Genomic DNA, 25,462 nt, shown 5'->3' on the forward strand with positions numbered 1-25,462 from the left:
CCTGTTTAGGGAAGTTTTTAATGTTTGATCTTTTATCGTATTTTTAATATTTGGTTGGGAGCTGCCCAGAGTGGCTGGGTGGAGTATAAATAAATTATTATTATTATTATTAGGCCAACCTGAAACAGAGGCAGTCATGGACTCCAGATGTGTTACTTGGTTTCTTGGAGGATAGATTGTTTTTAGAGAGAGAAAGCAGTAGGCTTCAATGGACACCTCACTGCAAAGCAGTGTAACAAAAACATAAAGGAAGAGGAATTCTTTGTAGGGCTTCAAGGCATCGTCAAATGAGCTGCTTTCCTAAAAAAATGCAATTCCCACTTGGCACAACTGAGCTGAGAAAGAAGCAGTGTAGCCCAACCAAGGCCTTCCATGCCCTTCAACTCCAGAATGATGTATGCATGGGATCACTGCCACCCACAATTTGCACAAGGCTGCTGGAGGCCCAGCAAGAAATCTCTAACTCAAGAGGTAGGAAGGTTGTGCTGAGCTGTCAGGAACTACCTGGGCTAGGACCAGGAGCTCCCAGCTCTCTATGTAGCCACCGTGTGGTAAGCCACCAGATATGCCATTTGGACCATCTTCCAGGGCAGAGAAGGGCTGTAGTAAAACTGGGGAAAGAATCCTATCTGAACTGCTTGTGTAGAAAATGCTGAACAAGATAGATCTGACTCAGTCTAAAGTCTATGTTCTCAGGCTCCCCACATACCAGGGTGGCCGCTGGGCCCTCCCACAACGTCTTGTGCTTCTACCATCAAGAAACCAACCAACTTAACAACAATTCCCAGACTGGTTTAATGGTCAATTGTCATTCTGGAGAAAAATGTCACAAAGAACCTTGGTAGAGTTTGGTCCCCCTGCCTCTTCCTAAGGTCAACCCTCCCAAGAGAGAATTAGAAGCAAATCTCAGGTAAGCAACCAATGAAGGCTTGAAACTCAACAAAGAGGCCCTAATGCCTTATTGGAAAAATTCTGGTGGCAACAACTTCACATAAAACCCCGCACTTATGAAACCATGTTAAAACATTATTAGAGACTCGGCAAAACTGTTTAAAGCGCTTATCAAATTCTAAATGTGTGAGCAGCTCGGTTCAAAACGATGACACTCCAAAGACTGTTTGGCGATCCTTGAGAATTCTCAAGAGTTGAAAAGGTCAGGCTTGCCATGCACTCGTATGCACTGTGTTAGAAAGTGGCCCATTAAACACATTTTGTCGAGTTAAGCAAATTATTCTTGCTCTTTTAAGAAACTGGGCTCTCTTCCAGCTCAACTGGCCGGCAATAAAATCAATCATGGACTCCAGTTAAGATGTTGACGCTAAGCTCTCTACTGTAGGATGGGTTTCAGGCGCAGCAAACAGCACCCTGAGGAGAAGGCGCTGGCAACACGCTAATGATTGTTGTTGTTTAGGAGAGGGTAGCTCAATCCATTCTTGCTTCCGTTTTTGGTGCACTCCTCTTCAACATCACTGAAAGAATCTTCTTCTTCTTCATCACTCCTTTCATCTTTCACATGCTAAGTGGGGAGGGGAGGAAGAGTATTAGTCAACATTTACAGATGCCAACACACACACATCCATTGCTGACAGCAGCAGAACATAGAGTTAAACCAAAGGACACGGGGTATTGTTCAGAAGGAATGGAAACAGGCTACTTTTGATTGAAGAAAGAAGCGGCAAATCAGAGGTTGAAACTGATCTGAAAACACTCTCGCCAAATCTGCACCCTGCACCGGAATCCTCACATTTAGAAACTCAATGTACAGATTAACTTACATTGTCCCAGGTTACATTGCACTAAAACAGAGGCCAGGCACATTTGAACCAAAGGTGCTTGAGAACAAAGAATAATTTGGTAGAAAATACAGAGGAAGAGGAGAAGAAGAAAAAACAGGTCGGGGGAGCAAAGGCCTTTGGGTCAGAAAGGAGAGGTAACATAGTAAACCGTTCAAATGGATCTGTGTCATTTTTTCTGCCCTTGAGCAAGAGGAAATTCCCACACCTATACAGAGTTACTCAGTTGTAAAAACTGATTCATGTAAAACTGGAACTCTGTTTGGTCATAAACACTCATGAACAAGTAGGACGCAGGAGGGGCAGAAAGTGTACTAGCACTACTAGTACATCGTCATTGTCTCACCAGTACTTCCCAGGGCTGGGCAACTGTCAATTTCGGTTTCCCTCAGTTTCTCATTTTTTCCATTCTTATGTTCAGTTCTCCACATTTTCATAGGCATTTGAAAATTCATCAGTGTTTAAGTCTGAGTTTCTCTCAATGAACATCCATTGCTGTGTGAAATAGCTGTGCGACTCTACCATTGCACTTTAAACATGAAGCAAGTTCCACCCACCAATCTCTTGCAGGAGGAAATATTCCTGGTGCTTCCATTTCAGTCTTTTCCACCCAACATCAGTGCAATCCCATGCATCTCCACTCAAAAGTAAGCCCTCGTGAGCTCACAGGTAAGTGCACAACAGCCTTGGAACATTTTGGGATAAAAATTGCAAAACAAGTGCAGGCATTCATTCACTGGCCTTTCAGATCTCTCCCAGATCTACAGTTAGTAAAAGACTCCTATGTTAGTAGCTAGTCTGAAGGCAATTGTCCGTCATTGTCCCCCACTCCCCTTTATCTATTAAATTTCCATGAAGACAGAGTAAAGCTAGGAGGGAAAATTAAGGCATAAACTCTACCAGCTTGACCGCAAAACATAAACTTCCTGGGGTTCTCTCTTTTGTCTTTTCCAGAGCAATGCTCACAAGGGTATCCAAACAAACAAATCACAGTGTAAATACTGTAGGATAAACTTGGCACACCATCAGATAGAAGGAAAGGAAAAGCCCCGCACAGACAATTGATGAGGTATCATTTTGCTCAAATCGCCCACTGGCACTTCCTGAGCTAAGGACTCACTTTGCATTCGCAGTCAAAAGGCAACAATGTTTTCTGGGGGTCCGCGATGATTACCACAGGAGCGCACAGGGAGGAAAGCCTCCACAAATTAAAAAAGAACAGACATGATGAGCACAGAGAGAGAATAGGAACTGGGCTTACTGTCCAGTTCTGGGTGTGCACATGCTGGATTTGCTTGTGACTGGGCCAAGAAAGGCCGTGGCTCAGTGGCAGAGTGTCTGCTCTGCATGCAAGAGGTACCAAATTCAGTCCCAAGCATCTCCAGGTAGGAATGTCCTGTCTGAAGCAGTGGGCAGCTGTTGGCAGTCAATGAAGGAAATCCTTAACTAGATGGTCCCTTGATCTGACTCAGCGGAAGGTAGCTTCCTATGGGTCTAAAGAACTTGAGGCTGTGTTTATGAGGAAATGCTTCCTCGCCCCACCCCCAGTGTATTATCTGGAAGTTCGTTGAAATATTAATGGGACATTCATCCATGAACACATAAAGAAGGCGGTTGCTTTTGTGTAGTGCAAGCAGAAGAGGAAAAGCACAAGGAAAGATCTTTCTGCCTGTTTTGCATGTTCAAGACTATTTCTCTCTCTCTCTTTTTTAGTGGACTCTGGAATCTGCTCTGAAATTATGTGAAATGTCACCAGATCACGACTCGAGGCGTTCTATAAAAACAGCTGCCTCAAGCTAGGATGTGTTGAGCTACATTTTGAAGCCCGGCTGAATAGTTTCAAGGATAATAATTCCAGGTACCTAAATCCACTGAAAAAGTCAACTCGTGTTAATCCCAACATGTAAAAATAAAATAAAGTTATTGTGAATAGGCCTGGATGATGGCCTTCAGTTGGCCTATTAACAATCCATTCATGCGGTGATAAGACAATCTTCCTTTTTAATTGACAGTAGTGTACGATGGATAGTCACATGGGAGGGGTGTTTCAAATAACGCAGATGCATCATGGGAGAATTATAGAATGATACTAAAACTTTTGAGTCCATCAGTACAATCCAGTCTGCATTGATCTGTATACAACACACAGACCCGTTGTGATTCTTTACTCAGAAACAAGTTCCACCATCTCCAATGGGGCTTGCTCCTGAGGAAGTGTGCAAAGAATTATAGTCACGCGTTTGATTGTGAGGACATCCTGAAAGAACAAAAGCTTTCCCACCTCCACCAGTCGCAGGAGAAATCTGTTTGCTCTGCTCCCTTTGTACCACTGGAAAAAATGATTGTTTCAATTCTTGCCTCTGCAAGCCTGCAAAGCCTAATAAGAAAAAGTTACTTATCTCCTCTGCCTCACAGTGCCCAGCCTGGTGATAACAGAATAAAGATGCAAGGAGGGAGCTGCAGCCCAGGTTAGGAAAAGAGGTGGTTAGCTACTTTAAATGAATTCAGATCTCCAGGGCCTGATGAGCTGCACCTAAGAGTACTAAAGGAGCTTGCAGAGGTAATCTCAGAGCCTCTGTCTATAAGCTTTGAAAATTCTTGGATAACAGGTGAGGTCCCTGCAGACTGGAGGTGGGCAAATATTGCCCCCATTTTAAAAAAAGGGGGAGGAGAAGACCCAGTGAGCTTGACATCAATATCAGGGAAGATCCTAGAACAGGTAATTCAAGCATTTGGTTTGCGAGGACTTAGAAACGGATGCTGGGATTACTAAGCCAGCATGGGTTTCTCAGAAACAAGTCATGCCAGACAAGTCTCATTTCTCTCCCAGCCCCTCCTCTTTTTTTTTGGCTAGAGTTACAAGCTTGGTGGATTGGGGGAGTAAGAGCTTTTGACATGGGAACCGATTCCCTCAGAAGGTGCTGGAATCTCCTCCCTTTGGAATTTTTAAAGAGAGGTTGGATGGTCACCTGCCATGGATACTTTAGTTGAGATTCCTGAATAGCAGGAGGGGTTGGGCTTGATGACCCCCTTACAACGCTACCATTCTATGACCTCCACGTCTCTCATTTTCCAGAATTCAGAAAAGCCAACAGCACTCAATATCAAACTAGTCTCTTAGGTTACTGCTCAGTTTTAACCAAGCAGAGACTACAATAATTCGCAATTAATCGTATACTCCGTGGCTTCCTATAAATTCTGCGGGCTGTGTTATTGAAATCCGCTAACTACTCCAGGGTATGTGGCTTTGGGAGAATGTCAAAAGCTCAAGCAGCCCCGTACAAGTCATCACATCCCGTTGCTTCCCCAGCGAGTCCAATTATAAATCTCCTCCTGGCAACGAAACAAAGGCCGATATAATAAGCATTTTGGTGCTGTTACGGAATTTCTTTGTTAACCCTAAGACAAAAGCTTAGAGTTGAGCTAAAGAGCTCCTTGTTATTAGACTTTGTTTCACATTATGAATGCTTCCTTAGCCAAAAAACAGACTTCTCGGGTTGGGGTGCATTTTATCGAGTGCTGTCATCGCAGATCGTCTGGGCAGTTGAAATGGCTCTGCCTCCTCAGCCCTTCAGAGGGGGCCAGGCCCAGACGCAGCTTGCAAGGTGGAATGGAGCTGCTTGGCCAGCTTCCTAGTGGGGGTGGGGGGGGGAGGGAGGAAGGGTCACTTTGGCTTATTGGTGTGGGAGTAAAAGACCCCAGGCCTGAAAACCTTCTGCTTGAGGTTGTTGACAAGGGGTGATGATGGAAGCGAACGGGGATTGGATGCTTACGCGACAAAGGAAAAGTGGTGTTCTCAGAACTTGTTATCGAAAACAAATTCTTGGGATGTAGCTGGAAGAACAAAACTGCAAGGTTAGCTGAAGCTGGCATGATGAAGTAAAACCTTCTTTGAAACAGCTTGGCTACATTCGCAGAATCACAGCTGCAAGGGACCACCAGAGTTATCTAGACCACCCCCTACAATGCATGAATCTTTCACCTAATGTGGGGCTCAAACCCACAACCGAGATTAAGAGTCTCATGCTCTACCAGCGATCTGCCGCATGCGGCCCTCGGGCCACTTTTGGTGGTCCTCAGCAACATTTGATGCCCCCCGCCAGCCCTTGCTCTGTTTCCCCAAAACCGGGTAAGTGAGGTGCTGGGTTTTAGGATGGAGGCCTGAGTTCCGGCTGAGAAAAAGCCCTGACTATGAAAATGGGTGCAAAAAGCCTGCTTCCCTTGGGGAAATTTACCTAAAGAAGGAGACTCTCTGCTGGGTTTCTACCTGTTCCTCACAAGCAATACAGCCTTTCAATAAATTGATCTTTAGCAAATCCTGCATTGCAGAAGGATAGACTGGATGATTCTTTGGTCTTTCCAACTCTGTAATTCTAGATCTTTGCAACCCTAAAATAATTCTCAAATACTCTCGTCCACACCAGGAAGGAGAGGGGCAATGTAGGAGGGAGGTTAGAATAGTGCAGACTTTCCAGCGGAGGCAATCCCGCAAATGTGTTTGCACCGCACCAGTCTCCCTTCTGCCTCCCCACACTGTTAAGCCACTGTGACCCACCTACTGGGAAGCTGGCATAGTGGCTCTGCCCCACTTGGAGAGGAAGGAAGTTGCCTGCTTGCCCACATGATCTGCACCCAGTGGTTTATATTTATCAGTTTCTCATCTTCACACACAGAGAAGCAAGCTGCCTGGAATCCCAGGAAAGAAGCTAAATATTATCTGCATGTCAATGGGGTTTCCTGGAACAATCAAGTTTTCTGGGAAGTTGGGGCTGGCACCAAAGCACACTGCTGCGTGATGCCAAGGGTGTTAGCATGGGAGCAGAATGACTCCTGTCACGCAATAGCGGCATACAAAGATGAAATTGAGAGTCTGGTTGGAACTTGCACCTGAATTGATTAGTAGAATCACATTCACAAGTCTGAACAAATGGTTGCAGAGAGATAGGAGCTGCTGGTGCATTTGCAATGTGCCAACCTTGCCCTGCCCTTTCTCCATCCCTGCCATATGGCAGCAGCACAGGAACCAGAGGTCAGGTGAGCGCCACTGCCGCCCTCCCCACTACTGAAGTGGATCTGGTTGGTATGGATTTTCTGGGCAGTATTTTCCAACAAAATCGAAAGCGCTGTTCTCTGCACAAAAGCTGCAGTCTCCCCTATGTGATTTTTCCAAGTGACATTACATCCAGAAGGGAATCCCAAGATCCCTTATTACTGCATTGCTGTTTCCAGTTGCTATGTGAAGCCATGAAAGTGCTGAGGAAAAACCTGTAGAAGACAAAAGGTTGTACAGGAAACTGAGGAAGTACATCTTCCATTGATGCTTTTTGCCCTCAAGTATTTTTCTCAAACATTCAAGGGCGGAATCCTCTGAAATGGGTATTGCTTTTGCCACAAGAACATTCAGCTTTGGGGAGTAAGAATGGTTTCTGAATGAGCTTACCAGGCAAGTGTTTACGGATAATGTACCAGAGTGAAGGAAGTGTGAGAAAAGGTCACTTTGCTGATTTTCTTCATGTGGCATTTTGAGATGTTCCTTTTCACCAGATATCCTGTTCAGCTCGCTTGACTGACAGGTTTCTGGGCCAATAAGAAAACAAAACGCTTTCTTCTTTGATTTTCTATAAACTAAAAAGAATTCATTGGGTGGAGACAGGCATGTTCTTTTCAGGAAGATCTTTGCCTTGGCAGGAACATTTTACACTCTTGACTGCAGCATTAGATTTCGATCTTGGACTCTAACTTTGGCCAACTTACTCTCCGTGAAACACATTCCAGAGTGGGGATGTTGTACAAATGCCAAGGGTTTTTGCTTTTGTTTTTGACTGAAGAGGAAGTCAATATAAAAGGAGGAGAACTTCACACTATATAGAAGCCATCCAGCTTCTTGGAATTTTCGGCTGCTGAAGAGGAAATGGCACTATTCCCTATTCTCTCTCTCTCTTTTAACAAAGCCACTCTGAAGTTGAATGGGATAGGAGCAGCAAGGGGTGTGTGTGAAAACTGTATCCTTTCACCAACAAAGTTGCCGCCAGTTCCACAGTGTTCCAGGTAGGCTGAGTTGCTTAAGCAACATTGCCCAAGTGTTCTTTTGCTGAGTGGAAGGTATTTAAGTCACAGGATGTTTGGGATAGGTGAAGTTACAAGATAAAACAGTAGAATAAGGTGATGTTAACAAGATGAATCCCTGTAGAATCAAATAGGAAAGCTGATCTTGGTCTGAATCTTTTCAGGTTACAGGTAGGAAGACTACAGTTTCTCCTTCAATGAAAGCTCCGCAAACATAGAAAGCTAGCAGGTCACTGAGACAGGCTCAGCATCATTACTCCCTGACAGTTCGTTTTTCTATATGCAGGGAGTTTCTTCCTTGTAGAAACATTTGAACACAAGGACACCCCACCCAAACACCCACATGTGGCCTGAAGCTAAACAGCCCAATAAAATATTTACTACTTGAGCCTGTTAAACTGTATAAACAAGCCTTCAAATACTACAATTGGGGGTTGGGGTGGAGTGGAGCGGGATAAGGCACCAAAGATGCTCAACAAAATGGCTGTTATGGTTCTTGTTGCTTAGTCGTTTAGTTGTGTCCAACTCTTTGTGACCCCATGGACCAGAGAACGCCAGGCACTTCTGTCTTCCACTGCTTCCCGCCGTTTGGTCAAACTCATGCTGGTAGCTTCGAGAACACTGTCCAACCCTCTGTCATCCCTTTCTCCTTGTGCCCTCCTATTTGATAGAGGGATGCATACCATTTATCAATATATAGCCAACTGTTGGCACCCATCTATCTTGGGAGACAATGGAGGAATTCACCTTTAGAGCCAGTGTGGTGTAGTGGTTAAGAGCGGTAGTCTCGTAATCTGGGGAACCGGGTTCGCGTCTCCGCTCCTCCACATGCAGCTGCTGGGTGACCTTGGGCCAGTCACACTTCTTTGAAGTCTCTCAGCCCCACTCACCTCACAGAGTGTTTGTTGTGGGGGAGGAAGGGAAAGGAGAATGTGAGCCGCTTTGAGACTCCTTAAAGGGAGTGAAAGGCGGGATATCAAATCCAAACTCTTCTTCTTCTTCTTTGCGGGTGAAGAAAAATTGCTGGAAGATTGCATGTTTTATTGCAGCTGGGGCAGATGAAGGCGTCTGGTTGTGCTGCTGCAGATGCACCATGACATTTCTTCTCTGGTCACTGCTATGAATACATGACCTGACTGTTTCCAGGCACTTTGGTTGTCTGCAAGGGACTCCCACACAGCAGGGTTGATGCTGACAGCCTTCATGTCACATTTGCAGATATCTTTGTAGTGCAGAGTTGTGGCAATGACCAGTGGCTCAGTTGGCTTCCAATGGTAAAGGTAAAAGTAAAGGGACCCTTGACCATTAGGTCCAGTCGTGGCCAACTCTGGGGTTGTGGCGCTCATCTCGCTTTATTGGCTGAGGGAGCCAGTGTACAGCTTCCGGGTCATGTGGCCAGCATGACTAAGCCGCTTCTGGCGAACCAGAGCAGTGCACGGAAACACCGTTTACCTTCCCTCTGGAACGGTACCTATTTATCTACTTGCACTATGACGTGCTTTCGAACTGCTAGGTGGGCAGGAGCAGGGACCGAGCAACAGGAGCTCACTCTGTCACGGGGATTTGAACCGCCAACCTTCTGATCGGCAAGTCCTAGACTCTGTGGTTTAACCCACAGAGCCACCCACGTCCCTTCCAGTGGAAAGCCAGACAAATGCATGGAGGCCAACGGCAGCTAGTTTCCATGTTCTGAGGCAGCAGACCTGAATATCAATTGCTGGGGACAAATAGAAGGGGAAGGCTAGTGCACTTGTGCCCCGATTGTGGACTTCCTGGCTGCATCTGGCTGCCTGCTTTGGAAACAGGGTGTTGGAGAAATGCACCCTTAGTCTGATCCTGCACTCTTAGTCTGATCTGAGTTTCTGAGTGGCAGGAGGTTGGAAAGACTATAGAGATGCTTCCAGAGATATAGAACACATGGGAATTAATGAATTATTTGGGGGAAAGTGAATAGCAAAAGTGTTGCCACTCTCGGTGCAGTTAAAATGAAGTGGTGTAAGATTAAAAGGAGAATCAGGATTTGCAACTCCATGACACAGGATGTGCTGATCCCTGGCAGTATAATCAGATTTTTAATTAGTGCTAAAATTCAACAGCTCTTGGTAAAGACAACCACAATAGCCGCCCACACTCTCCCAGTTAACTTCATGGAAATGTGAACAACAGGAAATGGAAACGTGCATTACTTTCTTCGATACTGAACAGAAGTTGCCACTTTTGGAGGCAGAATTGTCTAATTGTAGAGACCTCTAATGGAAAAATGACCTACTAAAAAAAAAGAAACTTAAGCCAAAAGAAGCTGGTTCACCAAACAAGGTCCTAAATGGCAAAAGTGATCTGAGTAATTTCTTTGATCAACCATGAAACAACAACGGTGTCCCAAATCAGTAAAGACGAAAAGGAGAACAGAAGCCAAATCCTTCGGTACATATGTCCCAGAGCAGGAAATCTCTCCCACTTCTGGGGCAATCTAACTCCCTACTGGAAGACTGTTAGTCTACTAATAAACAAAAGGAAAAAGATGAGCCTTCAGAGAGGCCAGTGAATCTCAATGGGACAAGAGGTTAAGAGGAAAAGATGATTGTGGGGAAATATGATTTATACAGAACTCAAGAGAATCAGCACCACAGACATGATTTACAGAACAAGCTGCATCACAGAGGAGATGAATCAGTAGTTCAATTTGATGTGCCATTTTGCAAATGATTACCATTGGCTTGGAGATTATGTTAGGTGCCACAGGACACCAGGGTGGAGCATGCATCCAGGGTGAGCATGCGGATGCCAGAGCTGGTGCTTACCTTGTCATCGCCAATATTAGCCCAGGCTGGGATATTTGAGATAGGAATTCTGAGCACCTGGAAAGGATAACTGACTATAAAATGACTGGTGACCAACATGTGAACAGCAGCTCCAAAGATGCTGAGTTTGCTGTGCTTTCATTTGTTGTTGTGTTGGAACAGCTCCTGACCTGCTGCTTCACACACCGGAAAGCAAGATGGTGCGACGTACTGCAACTGTAGCAGCAAGGACTCTTCTGTCACAACTGGGGGGAACGGGACTCAAGAGTGAACTTGAAGGAGAAGACAATGTTTTAATACGGTAGCATACTTTACCACGTCTCTGGGGTTTTCTACAAATGACAGTGGAGAATGTGTACGGTAGAAATAAAGGCAGATATTGGCTATGGCAACCAAGAATCATAGAGTTGTAGAGCTGCAAGGAACCACAAGGGCCATCTGGTCCAACCCCCTGCAAAGCAGGAATATGTTGCTGTCAGGGTTTCTGGGAGAGAGGAGGAGATGACAGAGGAGACGGAGAGCGAGTGGGAGGAGGGGCAGAAGGATGAGGAAGAAGATGACGGAATTCTGAGGGAATCCACGAGTCTGAGCAGCGAGTCAGAGGATTCTCAAAAGGGGGTTACCTTAATCAAGCAAAGGGGAGGAGAAGGGAGAAGCGGAGAGGAGCCCAGTGGAAGACAGAGGAAGCAAGAGACGTCTCAGCCGGAACGGAGTAAAGGGGGTGGAGTCGTCAGCCTCTCGGAGGGAGCAGGATTAGGAGAGAACAGAGAGAGGGGGTTGGAGCAGGGTGTTCAGCCGGAAAGGGTGGAGAGCAGAGCAGGGGGTGGTGTAGCGGTCGAGAGAAAGGTCAGCAGCAACGTACGCGCGCCAAGTTCAAACGTAGAGGCGCGCGGAAGTGGAGAGAGCTCAGGGGAGGAGCCCGGCTCTAAAGCCAGAAAGAGGGGGGAAGAGGCGGCAGAGGATTCAGCCTCAGGCGAGTCACGGAGAGAGGGAACCCAGGGGGGCAGGAAGACCCTGCGGAAAAGAAAGGAGAGGAAGAGGTGGTCTAGAGCCAGGCTATTAAGTTGGTGCGGAAGAGGGGAGGAGTCAGAGGGGACTTCAGCGGTCTAACGTGGCAGACGTACGGCCACAATGCTGAACTGTATGAGAAGCAGAAATCTTCAATAAACTTTTCCTGTAAATAAGCTGCAACGGAGTAAGGTCTCTTGTGAGCTGGGACCAGTCCTGGGTGGCCGTGACAGTAAGTCCCCTCTCAGAAAGCAAAAAATTTTTTTTTGCGAAGCTCACGAACGGGAGCAGCCATGAGCGCTGAGGAGCAGCTGGTTGCATTGCGGAATCAGGTTACCGCTCTCACATCGGCAGTCATTGCTTCGCAGAAGAAGAATGACGACTTGGAGAAGACGTGCCAGGATTTGCAGGCAAGGTGGGAGCGCGCGGACAAGGCGGGGGCCCCAGGATCCAGAGCGGAGGGCATTGCGCTTGGACGAAGGGGGGGTGCCCTAGTTCCGCGTTTTAATGGCAACTTGCAAGACTATCCCAATTTCAGAGCGGACGTTGTATATGCACTGCACTTACTCCGTCACGATTTTAAAGATGAGGAGGAGAGAGTGGGGTTCATTGTTTCGCACCTGCATGGGGAGGCCAGGGCTTGGCTACGCAATTTGTGGCGCGAAGATGGACCGGCCCGTCGCGATTCAACTGCGTTCATCAAAGCGATGGATTCTTGTTTTCAATCCTCTGTGGATGTGGACATTGCGCGCCGTCAAATGCACGGGCTGAGGCAGGGGAAAGCGACTGTGCGCCAATACCACTCTAAATTTTTTGCATTGCTCACCGCCTTAGATTGGCCGAAGGACAGTAAACCGGTCAGAGATCTTTTTTGGGAGGGATTGAGCCCCCCCATCAAGGATGAGATCGCTAGGGGGGACAGACCCCAGACCCTAGAAGACGTGGTGCAACGGGCTTTAGCTCTTGGAATTCGACATGAGGCGCGTCCGTGGCACGAGGAGGACGGGCCCCAAGCGCGTGCGCAAGCAAGGACTCTCCCTTTTGTGCACAGGGACTTCAGCCGTGCGCACCCCTCGCCAATGGGGAAGGACAGAGAGGAGCCAATGGAGATTGGTGGTGCTAGGGCTCAGAAGCCATCCCAGAGCCCTGTCCCTGGTGCAGCCAAAGCGAAGCCTCCTAGAGGAACCAGGAAGTGTTACATCTGTGACAGTGCGCACCACATGGCGAAAGAGTGCCCCCAGAGGCTCCAGAAGCACACTGCAGCGCTGGCAACTGTAACAGCAGAGGTGCAACCAGGGGAGCAGCTTCAGGGAAACGACAGTGCCTGGCTGGAAGCAGAGCTACTGGGGCTCAGCCAGGCGGATCTGTAGACAAGCCCCCAGCATCACTGCAGAGCGTGGACCCTTTGCCTCCCAAACCGGCAGTTCTGCTCACAGCAACACTCCAGTTGCCTGATGGGAGACTCCTCGAGGTTCCAATAACGATCGATTCGGGAAGCAACGCCGACTTCATGGGACTGCAGTTCGTTAAGCAGCACAACATGGCGCTCCTGCCTGCAACGACGCCTCTGAACGTGGTCACGGTGGACGGCAGGAAGTTGCTGGGGGGGCAAGTGGTGCAGCAAACCCCTCCCATGATGATGCAGATTGGCAACCATCGAGAGCTTATTAGTTTCAATGTCACCCACTTATCGGACACACCCATCGTGTTAGGCATGAGTTGGCTGGAGAGGCACAGTCCCGCGGTTGCGTGGTACCAGAGGCAGATCAACTTTTGTTCATCGTATTGTGCTCAGCATTGCTTTCAGACCGATCAGGGAGGAGAAGCTGAGCAGCCATTGCATCTGGGTATGGTGCAAACAGTGCCTCACAAGTACCAGGAATTCTTGGAGGTTTTCTGTGAGAAGGAAGCTGACAAGTTGCCGCCTCATAGACCTTACGACTGCGCGATTGATTTAGTGCCAGGGGCGCAATTGCCTGCTGCCAAGCTGTACTCCATGTCGGAGGACGAAATGCAAGAGCTTCGGGAGTTCATAGACCATAACCTCAAGCGAGGTTTCATCCAGGAATCTAAAGCAGCGGGAGGCAGCCCTGTTTTCTTTGTGAAGAAGAAGGACACGCCCCAAAAAAGGCTTATAGTGGATTACAGGTTCATCAACAGCTTGACTAAGCCCAAAGCTTTCCCCATGCCCAAGATTGACGACCTTTTAGCGACCGTCAGGAGGGGCAAGATTTTCACCAAGCTGGACCTACGTGGAGCTTACAATCTCATCCGCATCCGGAAAGGGGATGAGTGGAAGACCGCCATGTTCACCCCTCTGGGCACATACGAATACAGAGTCATGCCTTTCGGCCTCCAAAATGGCAGCCACGTTTTTCAAGCATTTATGCACCACGTGCTAGCAGGTCTCCTCTACAAGAAGTGTGTCTGCTTTCTCGACGATATCCTGATTTTCTCGGAATCGCCGGAGGATCACGATAAGGACGTGAGGGAGGTCCTGCAGAGGCTGAAGGAACACAGGCTGTACGCCAAGTTGGAAAAGTGCCAGTTTGATGTCAGAGAGGTTGATTTCCGTGGCTACAAGTTGTCCGACGAGGGACTGGCCATGGACAGGGCTAAGGTTCAAGCGCTGTTGGACTGGAAAAGCCCTCGAAATCGGAAAGAGGTCCAGAGGTTCATCGGCTTTGCCAATTTTTACCGCAAGTTTATTAAAGGTTTTGCGAACGCGACGGCGGCGATCACTGACACCCTCAGTTCCAAGAAGAAGAAGTTCGTCTGGACCGAACAAGCGGAGCGGTCCTTCCGGACGCTTAAAGGTCTTTTCGCCTCCGAAGAGCAGCTGCTCCACGTGAATCCCGGCAGACCCATGCGGGTAGAGACCGATGCGTCAGATAGAGCGGTTGGGGCCGTTCTTTTGCAAGAGGATTCACAAGGCAACTGGCGACCGGGTGCGTTCTACTCCCGGAAGCTCAGCAAGGCGGAGCGCAATTATACCATATGGGACAGGGAGTTGTTGGCCATTCATGCAGCTTTCAAAGCGTGGCGACACTTCTTGATAGGAGCCAAGCACACGGTGCAGGTCCGCACGGATCACAAGAACTTAGAGTATTGGCGGACGGCTAAGTTGCAGACCCAGCGACACATGCGCTGGGCGGAGTTCTTCGCGGATTTCGACTTCAAAATAGAATACATCCCAGGAGACTCCAATGTTATTGCAGACGCGCTGTCCCGAAAGCCGCAATACTTGGAGGAAGCAGCTCCAATCGCAGCAAAGCACATTTTCGCACCGCAGGCGTGGACGTGCGCTACCATCGCAGTCGACCTGGACGCGGTGCGACGCGCGTTGCAAAGGGATCAGTTTGCACAGTCTAAGATGGAGGAGCTACGCGGAGGGTCGCGACACACCGATGAGTTTCAATTACAAGATGGACTTTTGACTCGTAAGGGTGCCCTTTACGTGCCCACCGACGATCTTCGAGCCAAGGTTCTGCAACAGTTGCATGACGCCCCTAGTGCAGGCCATTTCGGCAAAGAGAAGACGATGGAGTTGGTGGCTAGAGACTTTTGGTGGCCCCAGATGAGAGGAGAGGTGGCGGACTACGTCGCCAGGTGTGATATCTGCCAGAGGTCCAAACCGGTGCACCAGAAGCAGGCGGGATTGCTAGAACCGCTGGAGACACCGCAGCAACCATGGGAGAGGGTAGCGTTGGACTTTGTTACAGACCTGCCCAGCTCCAGAGGTAAGACGGCGGTGTTAGTGGTGGTGGACTTGTTCACCAAGATGGCGCACTTCATCCCTTGTGCCAAGGTGGCGACGGCAGAACAGACCGCAAAGCTCTTCATCGATCACGTCTTCAGAGTGCATGGACTTCCGCAGTCCGTCTTGTCCGACAGGGGGCGCCAGTTTGTTTCCACTTTCTGGCGAAAGCTTCTGGGCATCTTGCACGTCAAAATCAACCTGACATCGGCGAGGCATCCACAAACCAACGGTCAAGCGGAGAGGGTCAACGCGATCATGCAGCAGTACCTGCGGTGCTACGCCAACCAGCGACCTGCGGCGTGGGTGGACTATCTGCCGATGGCTGAATTCGCCTACAACAACACGAAACACGCTTCCACCGGGGTGACGCCTTTCTTCGCGAACAATGGCCGTCATCCCAGAACCTTCCCGAGATTTGCGGCACCAGGAGGGGGGGGGCCTCAAGATGCCGACCAGTTTGCAGCGGAGTTGCAAGAGGTGCACGAGGAGCTGCGGAGACATTTGGAGCTGGCAAAACAGGCGTATAAGGTGCAGGCCGATAAGCACAGGAGGGCGGGAGAGGACATCCAGGTTGGGGACTGGGTGTGGTTAGCAGCCCACGCGATGCCGGCCAGGTCATTGGCCAAGAAGAAGTTAGGACACAGGCAGCTAGGGCCATATCAAGTTGAGGCTAAGATCAATCCGGTGGCTTTTCGTCTAGCCCTTCCGGAAGGTTCCAGGGTGCACCCGGTCTTTCATAGGTCGGTGCTCACTCCCTACAAAGCCCCACACAGGTTTCAAGAGTCAGGAGCACCCCCAGAGCCACATAGGAGGGCGCCTGAGAGGGGGGAATCGCCAAGACCAGGACCTCTTAACGAGGTCACAGAGATACTGGACTCGAGATGGGGGGAGGAGGGAGTTGAATATTTTCTCGCCAGGGAGGGCACACCAGCCGCTGCTAATAGTTGGGTGCCAGGCTACGAGTTAGACGAACCCCTTTTGAAAGAAGAGTTCCATGCACTTTTCCCACATAGACCCATGCCAGCTGAGTACTTTGATGACTGGCTTTTCACACCCACATTGTCAGATAGCACGTTCAGGGGTTTCTCTTCCCCCGAGGAAAGAACACCAGAATCAAGCCCGCCCAGGGGATCGTGCTCGGGGGTGGACACGGAAACCCCTTATTGGTGGGAGGAGCAGCCAGAGGAGGAATGGCGTAAGAGGTGGCTGATAGGTCCTTGGCGGGCAGCACCGGAGGAAGTAGCGATGGAAGCAGAGACTGAGAAGCATTTGGGGGAAGAACCCGACTTCGAATACGCTTACACAGAACTGCCAGCAGAGAACATTGACGTAGACGACCTGTATCCTGAGCCTACCCCCGAAGAGCCGCAGTTTCCACAACCGGTCCCCGGCGAGCGGGAGGGGGGAAGGGGGGGCTTCGAGGGGGGGATGGATGTCAGGGTTTCTGGGAGAGAGGAGGAGATGACAGAGGAGACGGAGAGCGAGTGGGAGGAGGGGCAGAAGGATGAGGAAGAAGATGACGGAATTCTGAGGGAATCCACGAGTCTGAGCAGCGAGTCAGAGGATTCTCAAAAGGGGGTTACCTTAATCAAGCAAAGGGGAGGAGAAGGGAGAAGCGGAGAGGAGCCCAGTGGAAGACAGAGGAAGCAAGAGACGTCTCAGCCGGAACGGAGTAAAGGGGGTGGAGTCGTCAGCCTCTCGGAGGGAGCAGGATTAGGAGAGAACAGAGAGAGGGGGTTGGAGCAGGGTGTTCAGCCGGAAAGGGTGGAGAGCAGAGCAGGGGGTGGTGTAGCGGTCGAGAGAAAGGTCAGCAGCAACGTACGCGCGCCAAGTTCAAACGTAGAGGCGCGCGGAAGTGGAGAGAGCTCAGGGGAGGAGCCCGGCTCTAAAGCCAGAAAGAGGGGGGAAGAGGCGGCAGAGGATTCAGCCTCAGGCGAGTCACGGAGAGAGGGAACCCAGGGGGGCAGGAAGACCCTGCGGAAAAGAAAGGAGAGGAAGAGGTGGTCTAGAGCCAGGCTATTAAGTTGGTGCGGAAGAGGGGAGGAGTCAGAGGGGACTTCAGCGGTCTAACGTGGCAGACGTACGGCCACAATGCTGAACTGTATGAGAAGCAGAAATCTTCAATAAACTTTTCCTGTAAATAAGCTGCAACGGAGTAAGGTCTCTTGTGAGCTGGGACCAGTCCTGGGTGGCCGTGACAGTTGCCCAAAGTGGAACTCCAACCCAAGACTCCGGGATTAAGAGTCTCACACTCTACTGACATAGCTATCCCAACCTGAGGTTTTTAAGGCAGAGGTGTGGCCCAGGCTCTACAATGCTCTCCACATTACTTGATACTTATGCAAAGACTGAGATAAAATCATCAGGAGTCTTTAGCTTCCATTACCCCACATCCATCCGCCCCCAAATGGCATGATCATAGAGGTAAACTTGAAAACCTGTTTTCAAAGGGAGAACATGAAAAACAAGACAATCTCACCCTACTTTCTTAAAGAGCTTATTAGAGACAGCTCGTAGTTCATGCTTTGCATGCATAAAGATTCAGGTTTAATCCTTGGCACCTTCAGGTGTGTGTGTGTGTGTGTGTGTGTGTGTGTGTGTGTTTGAGGACCAAAGGTGGGCAAGACCCTCACTTTAAGCCAATGGTAGGGAACTTTTGTTCCTTCAAATGTTGTTGAACTCTAATTCCCATCAGCCCAAGACAGCATGGCCAATTGTCAGGGATGATGGGAGCTGTAGTCCAAAAACATCTGGAGGGTGAAAGGTTCTCCTTGGTGCTGGAATCAAGACTTCTTCACAAGTAATTGCTGGATATTTTGCAGGATTCCCAGGCCCCCTGCTATGTTTTTTTTAGTTGGCAGCTATTACAATAAACTGAATGGAACCAGTGTGAAAACATCTGCGGAAACATCTCGGATATGACACTGAGAGAAAAAAGTAGGGAGAAAAATCTTGAGCCAAAGAAGTGATGGTGGTGAAATATCTGTGGTTGGGGTAGAAATAACTATAGGCAGATTTGATGGCCAATACCAAGAAAAACATTAGCATACAATCAGTTTGGCTCTGCTTGGATTTTTCATTATCGCTTTGCATCAAAGCTTCTCACAAGGTGTTAGCAGCACTGTAATCATCCAGACCAAAATTACAGTGGTAGGAAACACCCTTGGTGAGGAGCCAACAAAAAATGCTGAAGCAACACCAAGCTAAGGTTCTTACTCAAAATGAGATTGCTGATTGGCTCAAAATATGACAGTTTCTGAACCCTGAAGGCTTTGCAAGCAAGACAACGCTAGCAAGCAAAAAACAAAACAAAACCCCAACAAAACTGGGTGCAAGATATGGAGACATCCCAAGGAACATTTCACAAGGTTCACGTTAAATCTGCCCCACCCAGTGCATCAGCCAGGGCATCAGTTTCAAATGTCAGTCCTGGGTGTTAGAGAAGGGGTAGCTGACATAGTGCCTTTCAGACATCCTAGACTACAACTACCATCATCCCTGACCAATGGCCATGCTGGAGTTTCCGTCCACAAGAACTGGAGGGCACCACATCGGCTACCACTGCATCAGAGGTTTAAGGCAGGTTTGGGATTCTGTTAGTGCACTCTCCATCCCATTTCTAATGGCCTCTCTGCCCAGATTAGTGGGGTTGATCTCAGAGGTAGTGCTGAGGACCTCAAGGCTTTTGATCTTGGGGGACTTCCACATCCAGATCCGAGCTGCTTCCTCTAGAGCTCTGCCTTTGTTTTCCCATTAACAAGTTCCAAGAAAGCAGAGGAAATCCAGAATGAGTATCTGACTGGAAGCAATTCTGGGTTGGATAAGGGCAAAAAAGAAAACCCCGATGCTTAAGTCAAAGAAGATAGAGGTACTGTTGGTCAGAAATGCAGCTGACCTGGAAAGAGATTTGCAACCAGTTTTAAAGAGGGTTGCACGTCCTCTCTAAAGTCAGTTAAGAACATAAGAAGAACGTGATTGATGAGGTACACACACAAAAATGCGCCACTTGCCCTGGGCGTCCTTTGCCCCAATTTGGTCTGAGTGATTTGATTCTTTGGTTTCCATAAACATAAAAACACCTCTAAACGGTGTACAAAAAACTGAAGCAACAACAGACAAAAATGCAGAGTTATAGATAAAATTGGGACTTTTGTCACTAATATGTATAAATCAATATCAGTTCATTTTCCTTCTAACGCAACCTCCCTCTCAGCCTCTGGGGTCTCGCCCACGGTCCAAACAAACTCTCAGCTCACCCCCACAAAAAGTCTCACAATGTTAAAGAATTCCTGGAAACAGCAGGCATCACCCTAGTCCAGGAATCCCCAAACTTGGCCCTTCAGCTGTTTTGGGACTACAATTCCCATCACCCCTGACCACTGGTCCTGTTAGCTAGGGATAATGGGAGTTGTAGTCCCAAAACATCTGGAGGGCCGAGTTTGGGGGTGCCTGCTCTAGTTTCTCACTCTAGACTTGCTTTTTATGGGCAAGACCCAGGTGACTGGTTCTTTCTTTGGATGCTGGATAATTTAAGGGTCTGTTTTTGATCTCTGAAGCCCTAAAACATTTGGGACCGGGCTGTTTGAGGGATCACTTACATCTGCATGAACCCCTCCTTCCCAGGCCACTGGATTGGCTCTGCTCAAAGGAAGGAGGAGGAGCTAGGCTTTTTCTGTCACATGATCATCTATTCTGAAGTCACGTCCACACAACATCCATTTAAAGCACTCTTATACCATTTTAAGAGTCCAGGAGAATCCTAGGAGCTGTTTGTTAATTGTAGGTTCATGAAATAAACACGGTTCTCAGAATTCTTTGGGAAGCCATGGCTGGCATATGAGTGATTTAACTGGATGCTGCGGGTGTGACACAACACACAGCCTGGCAATCTAATGCTTGCATAGGGTATAAGTCAAAAACTCAAAACCTACAGGCATTCTGTACATCTCAGACAACGGCAGTATCCTTTAATAGCCATGCTCTAAAAGTGTCCTGCCTTAATTTGCCTCAGTAGTATAGATGCATAGCCATCCTTTATACTCATTCATTCAGCTCTGGAAAGAAAGCAGTTAATCTCAGTGGATTCCCTTTGGCAAGATACTTTCCACCAGTACATCATTCCACATCCTCAATTCCCCACATGTTTTAAAGCTTGTCCCTAAAATATCCATCCTATGTTTAGACATTATGGCTCTGGACACGTTTCAGTGATGCTGGAAGCTGGAATCAAGAGGGCATTGTAACTACAAGAGGGAGTTGTATTAAAGAAACAAAATGTGCTTCTTAGCAACAGAAATCCTTGAACATCAAGATGGTAGCCCAAACCACACAAAACGGGGTTGGGAGTGGGGAGTGGTTTCTATGTTACTATTCCCTAACCTAACCTAACCTAACCTAACCTAACCTAACAAAAGCTTTTCTTCAAAAACACAAATTCAGGAAATCCAACTGGTGACAAATTCAGGAAATCCAACTGGTGACCTGGCCCTTCGCAGGTGCATAGTACATTTATGTATAAAAGTATTTCTATACCACAAATTACATTCTATATCACAAAATATTAGGGTGGTGTACAAAGTTAAAACATGACATGAACTGGCAGGATGAGAAGAAGAAGGAGGAGGAGGAGGAGGAAGAGGAGGAAAAATGGGATCCTGGCAAGGGGATGGGGAAGGAAGTACTCAGAGTGACAGAGGATGGCGAGGAGATGGGGATCGATGTGCAGGAACCAGAGCATTGGGACCCATCACCAGAGCCAAAGGGGCCCCTGTCTCCTCTCTGAGGAGTAGGGAGAAGCAGGAGTAGCACTCTAGGAAACTGAGACAGGCAAGAGCCCACAGCCCAACTCACTAGCTAGCCAGGTGGGGCTTGCTAGCTCTGGGAAGAGGTGTGTGATTCCTCAGTAGGCTCAGAACAGGTGAGTGTCACATGCCTCACCAAGCCCAGATGTTGCAATCAGCATGCAAAGAACAAAAGGGAAACAAGAGCTGAGGGGTTGTGTCTGCTCAGGTGCTCATGTTGAGGGACCTTGACTTGGATGCTCTCTATGGGACTGTGCTTCAGGTTTGACTCTGGATTGTCTCCTGACTCCTGGACTTCAGACTTGGCTCCTTGGATTAACCCTGGACTATGTTTCCTGACCTTTGGACTTTTCTTGTGTGGATTAACCCCTGGTCTTTGAACTTTGGACTTGACATGCTGACTTGCTGCCAGGTAAGCCAGGGGTTCAGGACAAAACAGACACAGATACAGATAAACTAAAAACTGAACAGGGCTGTCTGCATACAAATGTTTCCAAGAGGTGTCTGAAAGTCAAAAGTGAGAATGCCTCTGCCAAATAAATATATGCTGGAAGAGTATCTCATAGGCATGGGACTTGCAACACAAAATGACCAACATCCAGTGTAGGCCAATCGGGCCCCTGTAACATGTGTTAATACATCTGGAATGGATAATCTCAATGATTGGGCTGGGATACAAGGGCTCAGACAGTCATTAAGGCATAGTTATTTTGAAGCCACAAAGCAGGCATTCTTAACCTGTGGTCCATGGACCATCAGGGCATCCATGAACAACACACACACACACACACACACAAATTTCCCCAATGCAATAAACTTAGTGCTATGCCTTTATTTGCATTTTACGGAGGAAAGGCGGCCCATAGCTTTCATCAGATTCTCAAAGAGGTCAACGACTCCCAAAATAGTTAAGAACCGCAGCCATAAAATGTTGCTTGTAGAACTGGTGTTTCTACATGTAAAGAACTAGAGATGAAGGAGGATGTGCATCTACTTGCTGCTGAAAAGAGCTTGCAAGGCAGCTGGAACACAGGGTGCTGTCATAATGAGTCCATGTCCTAGCTTTGTATTTGCCTAGATTACAAACTCAATTTGATTTCAGCCCTCTCCAGAGTTTCGTATGGGAAAGATGCCACGGACTGAATGTGGTATCTTTTTCTTGCAAACTATCTGCGGCACCATTGATCTATGGCCCCTCCCCTGAGAACATGGGAAGCTGTGTTATCCTGAGCTAGACCTGCACAGACTGGCAGCAGCTTTCTAGAGTTTCAGCCAAGAGTCTTTCCAAGTCCTGGGGGATGCTGGGGAATTGAACCAGGATGCTTTTGGGCTCTGCCACTGAGCCACTGGAGCTCCTCTTAAAGTTTTTGTGTAGTGATATGAAATACATGCTGCGATTTCATCATGCTACCAGTTTCCCTACCTTCAGAAGCAGCAGCCAATGAAGTGAAATAGGGATCACCTTGTTCATTTTGCATGAATCAATGAAACAAGGAAGAGGAGGAGATGGAAAACTTTGGCAATGGTCACACATTCCCTACAGCCAGTGGTTCTGCCCCTGAGGTTAGAATTTGGAATTTTCTTAATTCCTGCTGTTGATAAAAAATAAAATTTTCTTCCTGAGTGAATACCACCAAAAAGTAACTAGACACAGAGACAAAATCTTGCTAAATCGAGGCCCACATCTAATTGGCATTCCCCTGAACCAGCAATATGTAGTTGCAGGAGTGGGGATGGCTGCAGAGAGATATGCACTTAAATATCTAGCATAGTGCCAACTTCTATAAACAGATGATCTCGTGACATGGCCTGCCAAGCAAGTTGCTTCTGAAATCTGCTTAACAGCTTTGGGGACACAAGCCGCCTTCACAGCCAACTTTGCAAACCCTTTGGAAAACAGATGGGAGGGAGAGCCTGTTGAAGTCATCCCAGATGGCAAAGGAAGGGCAGTATTATGACCACCACTGTACAGACAACTGCTGTTTTGATGCTCCATTTCTAAAATATTGTGTAAAACTCCAAACACAAACATACAGGGGTCATACAGAGAGACATGGACATAGGAGCCAACGCCTAGAAGCCAAGGTCCTTTCGACCCCCCCAATAAAATATTTGAGGGGGCTGGGCATTGCCATTCAGATGGTTTGGGAGAGCCCTGTCTTGTGATCAGTTATGAGGGGTGGGACTTACCTGCCCCCCGATATTTTATTCAAGTTGGTACCCCTGGGCATGGAGGGGTGCTTTCTGGATCCCAGACCTGAGTTTTCCTACCCTTGATGTAAATTATAGTTCTTAAAAAGCGAAGAGTTAAGAGAACTGGGAGTTTCCTAGTCTATCATTATCAAATGGACTTCTGCCCAAATCATACACTTACCCGGATGCTTTGGCTGAAGCTTAAGTCTTACCTTTATAAAGATGAATTTCTTCAGAATTTTGAAAACTAAGTAGCCCCAGTACAGATGCAGACCTTGCAGGATCAATAAAGGTACATTGTAGACGATATATGCTAGGACGAATGTCTGTGTATAATATATAGGATAGATCAATGAGGATCGTAGAATCCTGAAATAGAAAAAGTATTGTGACAAAGTGTGCATGGGACCCTGGTGGATTTTAAGCAGTGTATGCCTTTACTAACATCCCCATGCCCTGCTTTGCTTGGGAATTCCACAAGACAAAGAGATCAGTGCCATTTTGATACCAGCAGTTGAAATCTGTGCAGCCTTGAAAGGTTCAATTTACCATCTTGATTCAAGATGAACCAAATCATGTCCAAGCATGGTTGAAAACCTGGCCCTTCATCACAGGAATGAGGTTCAACTATACTTCAAAAATGTCTGGAGACTAGCACTTGCAGAGGAAACAACTCATGGTGCAGCAGTATTGAAAGGAAAAGAGAGAAATTGGGTGTTTTCTAGGCCAATTGGTGGCCATTGATTACATGTGGACTGGGAACATTATGTTGGCTGCATCAGTACTGATCTTGACTTCCTGGTTGCTTTTCCTTTGTCAAAACTATGTTGGTGTGTGCCCTATCTCTGTTAAGTGATAGAAACTATGATAAAAAACCGTGTTGAAGGGATACAAAACTAGATAGTAACCAAACATGGGTAAAGGACATACTACAGAATATGGATAATACTTACCTGACTTCTGGCAAGAGGGGGGGTATTGACATTTTTTTTCCTTTGTACGGATATTATTGTGCTCCTTTAATGTATATTATTGAAAAGTCAATAAAAATATAAATATTTGCAGGGGGAAGGATTGAGGAACCATCTGTTCAGCCTGCCGCCTTGATTCGAAATGGTGTCCAACTGTATCCAAATACAGATGAAATCCTACTCCTTGATCTCAGGAACCATCATGCAAAATTTGGTTACAATATTGCAAGAGGTGTCCAAATGCACAGAGAAGAGAGACAAGCCACTTTCCAAAGAACATCATGGATCACTGTAATTGTGGTTGACTTTTATGCTGCCCTTAGGGCATCAAGGCAGTGTACAGTAGTTAAAAGTAAAATGCAGAACAAAACAAAAAGTCTTTTAAAAAAAACAAGGCAATGCTAAAATTAAGAACAGACGCACTTGAATGCTGACAGAGCACAAACACAGATGAGAGCTCAAATCAAAGGCAGCCAGGAAAGGTTTTCTATCCTAAAGCTCATCATGCTCCTCTCATACCAAACGGCAACACAAAGATCATGGACCATGTGTAGAAGCAAAGGCACATTGGTGCTCTGTGGTCTTCCTTCTTCAAAAGGAAGCCCCAAGCCTCATTATTTCAGAAATATAAAAGGATCAGAAAAAAAGGAAAGTAAAAAAAAGAAATTTAAAATAACCTCTACAGAACTTTCCATATTCATTCAGTTTTTCAATTCAAGGTTGCTCCTGTTGGTTTGCTTGTATTTCCACTTCTGTATATCTCTCTACACTTGCAAGGAGGTCTCTTCCTCTTTTTATGGGTGGTGCCATTCAGGCAGTATCATTCATTCATTTATTAAGGGCATTTTTAACCCGCCTTTCATCCATTGATCTCCATCCCTGATCTAAGGACCTAGGCAGGCTGATGCGGGAATAGGTGTTCCTTCTTGAATAACAAATGCCACTCACCCTTGAACACAGCCAGCAGAGGGCACAATCACTACTATAACAAAAGTTGAATTTTGTAATATTGGTGTCCAACTAATGCATCCCATCAGTGTAAGGATCTCCGCTTGCGCAATTGAACTTT

At 47.4% G+C, this 25,462-nt stretch overlaps 1 protein-coding gene and 2 long non-coding RNA genes across 5 annotated transcripts in view; 2 read left to right on the forward strand and 1 right to left on the reverse strand.

Moving 5' to 3' along the window:
* Positions 1-606: 606 nt before the first annotated feature.
* LOC309356777 (ceramide synthase 3-like) overlaps positions 607-25,462 on the reverse strand; it is an 87,134-nt gene continuing 62,278 nt past the window's right edge. For all 3 annotated transcript variants that reach the window (XM_081888507.1, XM_081888508.1, XM_081888510.1), the window contains 2 exons: positions 23,635-23,791; positions 607-1,516 (listed from right to left, as the gene is read on the reverse strand). In XM_081888507.1, the coding sequence (XP_081744633.1) occupies positions 1,391-1,516; positions 23,635-23,791 (283 nt within the window). In that variant the 3' untranslated portion in view covers positions 607-1,390. The remainder of the gene's footprint in view (positions 1,517-23,634; positions 23,792-25,462) is intronic.
* LOC309356944 lies at positions 1,515-4,043 on the forward strand. The gene is made up of 2 exons (XR_014162940.1): positions 1,515-1,893; positions 2,020-4,043. It is a non-coding gene; the product is annotated as an uncharacterized lncRNA (long non-coding RNA).
* Positions 17,635-25,065, forward strand: LOC309356984. Its single transcript, XR_014162991.1, has 2 exons — positions 17,635-21,641; positions 24,488-25,065. It is a non-coding gene; the product is annotated as an uncharacterized lncRNA (long non-coding RNA).

This window comes from Podarcis melisellensis (genome assembly GCF_964234715.1).
Source record: "Podarcis melisellensis genome assembly, chromosome: 14".
In the NCBI taxonomy this organism is placed as follows: Eukaryota; Metazoa; Chordata; class Lepidosauria; order Squamata; family Lacertidae; genus Podarcis; species Podarcis melisellensis.